We start from the raw sequence: 6171 nt of genomic DNA on the forward strand, positions 1-6171 counted from the left end.
ATTAACAGAATGAAGCATAAAAATTACATTATTTATCATTAAATTAGTAGAAATTAAGTTGTAAGAAACCTAAATTATAAATCACTATTTATTTTTTATTGCCATTAAAGATGTTAAAACTATAATTTTTTATTTAAAAACCAAATATTAAATATTTAAATAATTTCGTTTTTCTTAAAAAACATGTCATACTTATGATGAAAATTTCTTTCAACATATATGGTATATTTAGTCGAGATAAAATTGGATCTATCAAATCATCGTACGAGAATCCACAGACCACCGCCATACCATGAAGAGCAACTCCTGAAACCGCCCCCAGTATCCGCTCCTTCCTCAAAAACCACCTATAAATTCCTCCCCCGTTTCCCTTGCTTTCCTCACATTACAGGCAAACAAACAAGTCCCATTTCTCTTATTTGTTCACTCTTTCTCGCATATTCTCATCAACCCTTCTTCGATCTCATCATCAAACTGCAAAAAGAGAAAATTTGATCTCCTTCCTATGGATACCAAGATTGGATCTATTGACAGCTGCATGCCCCCGAACGGCGACATGTGCAGCGCAGCAACCGGTGGTTCCATTTCTACCATCCAAAACTCTGTCTCTCCCACTATGATCAATGCTGCTGAATCGAATCTTGGCCGCCACCTTGCTCGCCGGCTGGTTCAAATCGGCGTCAGTGACGTTTTCTCTGTTCCCGGTGATTTTAACCTTACTCTGCTTGATCATCTGATCGCGGAGCCTGGGCTTAAGGTCATTGGCTGCTGTAACGAGCTAAATGCAGGGTACGCTGCCGATGGTTACGCACGTTCGCGTGGAGTTGGCGCTTGTGTTGTTACGTTTACCGTGGGTGGCCTTAGTGTTCTCAATGCAATCGCTGGTGCTTACAGTGAAAATCTGCCTGTGATATGCATTGTTGGTGGACCTAACTCTAATGATTACGGGACTAACAGGATTCTGCACCATACCATTGGATTGCCTGATTTCAGCCAGGAGCTAAGGAGTTTCCAGACTGTTACCTGCTTCCAGGTACATAAGCTCAACTGGGAATAATTTGTTTAGTTGTTCTAATGGAATCGAAATGTATGGTGCATTTACTGTGCGATTAGGTTCGTGTAGCCTGTATTCTTCTACGTGTTCTCTGTTAGCATTGATGATGATCTGTTGTGTTCATTCATTTTTTTATAGGCTTTGGTGAATAACCTGGAAGATGCACATGACCTGATTGATACTGCTATATCGACTGCTTTGAAAGAAAGCAAGCCTGTTTATCTTAGTATTAGCTGCAACTTGTCTGCAATCCCTCATCCTACTTTTAGCCGGGAGCCAGTTCCATTTTCTCTCTCTCCCAGGTGATTTGGCTTCTTGATTTTTGCTTAGGCTAATAATAGAAGCAATCAAAATTATTATGAATAGATCTTCATAATGACTTATTTTTAGTTTTTGGGTACAGATTAAGTAATAAATTAGGTTTGGAGGCTGCAGTTGAAGCGGCAGCAGAGTTCTTGAACAAAGCAGTGAAGCCAGTTCTGGTGGGTGGGCCTAAACTGAGAGTTGCAAAGGCATGTGAAGCCTTTGTTGAGTTAGCTGATGCTAGTGGTTACGCCCTCGCCGTGATGCCAGCAGCTAAAGGGCTTGTGCCAGAATTTCATCCCCATTTCATTGGAACTTACTGGGGTGCTGTGAGCACTGCTTTCTGTGCTGAGATTGTGGAATCTGCTGATGCTTACTTGTTTGCTGGACCCATTTTCAATGATTATAGCTCTGTTGGATACTCTCTGCTTCTCAAGAAAGAGAAGGCAATCATTGTGAATCCTGATCGAGTGGTGATCGGAAATGGCCCTACATTTGGATGTGTTCTGATGAAGGATTTTCTCCAGGGCCTTGCGAAGAAGCTCAAGACTAATACTACTGCACATGAGAACTACCGCAGGATTTTTGTTCCTGATGGACATCCTTTGAAAAGTGAACCGAAAGAACCATTAAGGGTTAATATTCTCTTTCAACATATACAAAAAATGCTGTCTGGTGAAACAGCTGTGATTGCTGAGACAGGGGACTCGTGGTTTAACTGCCAGAAGCTGAAATTGCCAAAGGGATGCGGGTGAGCAATAGAGGATCTTTTGTGAGATGTTTGGGCTCATAATTTTTTTGCTTCATGGATTTAACCACTATTAAAAATGGATTTGCAGATATGAGTTCCAAATGCAATATGGATCAATTGGTTGGTCAGTTGGGGCAACTCTTGGATATGCTCAGGCTGTGCCGCAGAAACGCGTGATTGCTTGTATTGGTGATGGTAGCTTTCAGGTATACAACCAAGAATCTTCTGACATGAACTTTTCAATGCTGCTTCCTAATACATAGCGCAATTTCTTACTTTTGAAGCTTTCATGTCCTATTCGATGCGTATTGTTTATCTGATTCAGGGTGGCTGACAATTTGAGTCCCTACAAAAATCTAATTTACATGCTTGTACCTCTGGTGAATGTCTAATAGGTGACTGCACAAGATGTTTCGACGATGCTGCGATGTGGACAGAAGACCATCATTTTCCTGATCAACAATGGTGGATATACCATTGAAGTTGAGATCCATGATGGTCCTTACAATGTGATAAAAAACTGGAACTACACTGCATTGATTGATGCCATCCACAACGGTGAAGGCGACTGCTGGACAACCAAGGTTTATGAACTGGCCACATTTTGCTTTCCTGATTCCCAATTAATGCACGGATGCTAATGGGGTTAAGTGCAAAATATGATACTGTTTACTAATTCTGTCATTGCAGGTCAAATGTGAGGAAGATCTAGTTGAAGCAATTAAGACTGCAACAGGTGCAAAGAAAGATTGCTTGTGCTTCATCGAGGTCGTTGTTCACAAGGATGATACTAGCAAAGAGCTCCTGGAATGGGGCTCCAGGGTCTGCGCTGCCAATAGCCGACCACCAAATCCTCAGTAAACTTCAAAAATGTGTTGATCATTTAGTTCCAAGTTGATGGTCTACCTTTTGTTATATCAGTACAAATTTTGAGCTTGTGGTCTCTGATCAGTCTGCGCATTCTGAAATGTTATTGCTATGTATATTCAATTTCTATTGATGTTCTCCAAAATCTTTTCCATTCTGATGCGAATAGTACTCGATGAGTGGATGAAATTTTCACACAGGAGAGAGTGTGTCCACTCTCTACTCTGCTGCATTAAAATAATATGAATGAAAATGAAAATGAACCTCGTGGAAAATTACATTATGGACCCAAATATTTGGCAAAGTTCAGACATCCATCAAAATTCCTGAATGTTCCAGTCTCTCTCAAGGGTGGCCGTGGGCCGTTTCTGGTTTGAACCAAAATCAGATCAGACTGATTCCATTTAGTTGGTATCATTTCATCTGATTTAAATTCAATTTCGATTTAGCCTTGATTAGAAAAATTTAACGAGTGGGTAATTCACTTTAGGGTAAAGAAAGAATAAAATATCTATTTTACGATTGATTAATTTATTGAAAACTAAATCTAATTAATTAAATAACATATCAGCATCATTCCAATATAGATTTTCTCTAATCAGTCAAGTAATTTTGGATTGGAATGTATATTTCTTGTGCCAATTCAATACCTAGAACGTAGAGGTAAACAAAAAAGGCGACTTTTCTTTTTTTTCTTTTTTTTTTTGTTTAATTTTTTTGTTTTTGATACAGGAACTTTACTTCAAGAGAAGAGGATGAAGATGCTGCCGAAGAAAAACAAGGTAAAGATGATGAGCATGCTGCTGGAGCCACGGAGTAAAAGACCAATTCAATGCCTTCATCAGCGGCGAGAAAACACAAAAGAACGGCGTGAAGAATAACTAGAACGGCCGTGTGATTAACTAACCGACCTGTACTGGAAGTTCTATGGGCTGAAATCTCTTGAGATGTATGCCACTTTTGCGTATTTTGAAGGAATGTGATGGTTTTCCCACTCGCAGCTCACAATCGCAATTATACGATATTATTTGAGGCTAAAAGATGAGCTTTGCTTGATTCAATTACCAGCCATTTTCCTACATATTTCAACTTTCTATCTCAAAAAATCAAATGAAAAGCACTGGAAGCAGACGTACTTCCCGCTGGACACAAACGTCACAGCTAAAAATGAAGAAGAATGTGGCTAAATTTTAGGCTGAATCCAGAACACCAGCATCAACAATAACCTTGACAATCCCAGCAGAAGGAGAGGAGGCTGCAAATTAGAAGCCATTAACTGTAAATTTAGAACTCATTAAGACACAGAACGCAACGCGTTGTAAACAGAACTCTATAATATTATTAAAGACGAATTTGTTGCTCAATTACTTGGTATCGTAAGCTGAACTTCACCATCTCTGACAGGGAAAGAGCCTCAAACAAAAAACTGATCCAGGCGTTAAAGGAGGTACCAGGATCTGTTGGTGAATGTCTAATAGGTGACTGCTATGAGTGACTGTATAATCAGTCTTATTGATGAAGGTAATAATATTAAGGCTATGAATGTAGAATTGGTCTTATTGGTGAAATGTATAATTGGTGAATGCTATTAATTAATTTTATTGATTTGGATGAATAATCAGTAAAAGATAAACATTGTGAGATGAATGTAATATTAAAAATAATAAATTTTTATATTTATTTTTAGCACATTTAAATACAATACTATAATTATTTTTTATATTTTTTATGTCAATTTTTATTTGATAAATATTAATTTCAAAATGTCTAGTTTTTATTATTTTTTTTATTTTTAAGTGGATTTGGGGTTTATTTTGAAGATTTTGAAGGTTAATTAGGCAAAATATCTCGTGGCTTGATAACGAGAATCGACCAAAATTTACAATCAAGCCATGAGAGGAAATAAATGGAGGAAAAAAAATCAGAATGTCTCACAGCATACCCGTGATAAATCTCACGGTCAAACATGTTTTGAAACATGTTTTTATACTCAAATGGCAGAGGTTTTCATGGCTAGATAGTGAGAAAGACTCCCCATGGCCTAGACAGGATACATTACAAGTACCCGATTTTCTTCTTATTTTGCTTCTAAAATTCTAGGTTAAACATCAAAACATTATAAAAATTTCATTCTCTCATTCACAAGGAAGAGTCACCTTAAAAGTCTTTTAAAAATCTATTTTTCAACGGCCACTCTCTACAATAAGGGAGAAGAAGGGTGCTCTATGAAAAAAGGCAGTTAATTCAAAAGATTGAAATTTGCTTTCTTTCATTAGAGTTTTTTTCTTTTTCCTTAAATTCTATTTTGTTAATATTATTTTGTATTTTGTTATAGAGATAGTTGTAAATTTTATAATTTTTATTAGTAATTTTGAACTCATATGTATTTAACTTTTAATTTAAATCATTTGATGTAACTTAAACCCTTATTATATTTTGAGTATAGGTATTAATTTTTCTTATTAATGTAAATATTTATTATTATGCTTAATGTTTTTTATCTCTATTTTATTGTTTGAATAATTTGATACGAACTAATATATATCTTAAAAATTTTAGTTTGAGTAACAGCAATATAGTTAAACTCCTTGAATTTAAAATTAATTATAACTTATATTTAATGAATCAATTAAAATTTTCATTGAAAATAAAATTTAAGTTAATGAACCGTCCTAAAAACCTACCAAAAGACACTTTTATTTTGTTCAATAGTACGTGTTACAAAAGTACTCTTTACAACAACGGATATTTATACTCTTATCAAACTAAAACTGAGAATCATCTTTTTAATATCTTTGAAATGCAGTTTTGCAACCTTAATATCTTATCCTCTCTAAACGTAATACCCAATTTTTTTACTTCTATTTACTACCCTTATTTACTATCGCTCTAACCGAGCTAAATCTCTTGATCTTATTACCCTGAATCTTAACACTATCTAGGATTACCCTCTCTACTGTTAATTTATTTTGTGTTATAATATAATTAGTTTAGGTATACAACGGTCATTCACTAAATCTCTCCAAAAAATGACACCGTTTTACTGGGTGCAACACCTCGACCGCCAAATCATCCACCCTTGCAACTGAATTGAGGGAGATTACAGATTCAATCAATATTAACAAGTCCAAAAATCTGCGCTCTTCATCAATTAAAGTGGAAACTTTAGACCCTAACTGTAAAATCCGACGATGAG

At 36.1% G+C, this 6171-nt stretch overlaps 1 protein-coding gene across 2 annotated transcripts; it reads left to right on the top strand.

The window, feature by feature from the left end:
* The first annotated feature begins 252 nt into the window (after nucleotides 1–252).
* On the top strand, nucleotides 253–4036 carry LOC110622315 (pyruvate decarboxylase 2). Of its 2 annotated transcripts, XM_021766781.2 has the most exons (7): nucleotides 253–1033; nucleotides 1193–1356; nucleotides 1458–2108; nucleotides 2197–2314; nucleotides 2504–2692; nucleotides 2799–2965; nucleotides 3708–4036. In XM_021766781.2, exons 1-7 carry the CDS (start codon nucleotides 506–508, stop codon nucleotides 3793–3795), a joined length of 1905 nt encoding a protein of 634 aa, XP_021622473.1. In that variant the 5' UTR covers nucleotides 253–505; the 3' UTR covers nucleotides 3796–4036. The 2 variants fall into 2 exon arrangements, with proteins under 2 accessions (XP_021622473.1, XP_021622474.1); XM_021766782.2 differs by lacking the exon at nucleotides 3708–4036 and having other exon boundaries at nucleotides 2799–3120.
* The last annotated feature ends 2135 nt before the right edge of the window (nucleotides 4037–6171 follow it).

This window comes from Manihot esculenta, chromosome 9 (assembly GCF_001659605.2).
Source record: "Manihot esculenta cultivar AM560-2 chromosome 9, M.esculenta_v8, whole genome shotgun sequence".
In the NCBI taxonomy this organism is placed as follows: Eukaryota; Viridiplantae; Streptophyta; class Magnoliopsida; order Malpighiales; family Euphorbiaceae; genus Manihot; species Manihot esculenta.

What these genes read in the sequence shown, in the direction of transcription:
- LOC110622315 (XM_021766781.2), top strand. Translation starts at nt 506, where the DNA reads ATGGATACCAAGATTGGATCTATTGACAGCTGCATGCCCCCGAACGGC. An exon ending in AGACTGTTACCTGCTTCCAG is followed by an intron (nt 1,034 to 1,192) that starts GTACATAAGCTC and finishes ATTTTTTTATAG; the next exon opens with GCTTTGGTGAATAACCTGGA. An exon ending in GCGACTGCTGGACAACCAAG is followed by an intron (nt 2,693 to 2,798) that starts GTTTATGAACTG and finishes CTGTCATTGCAG; the next exon opens with GTCAAATGTGAGGAAGATCT.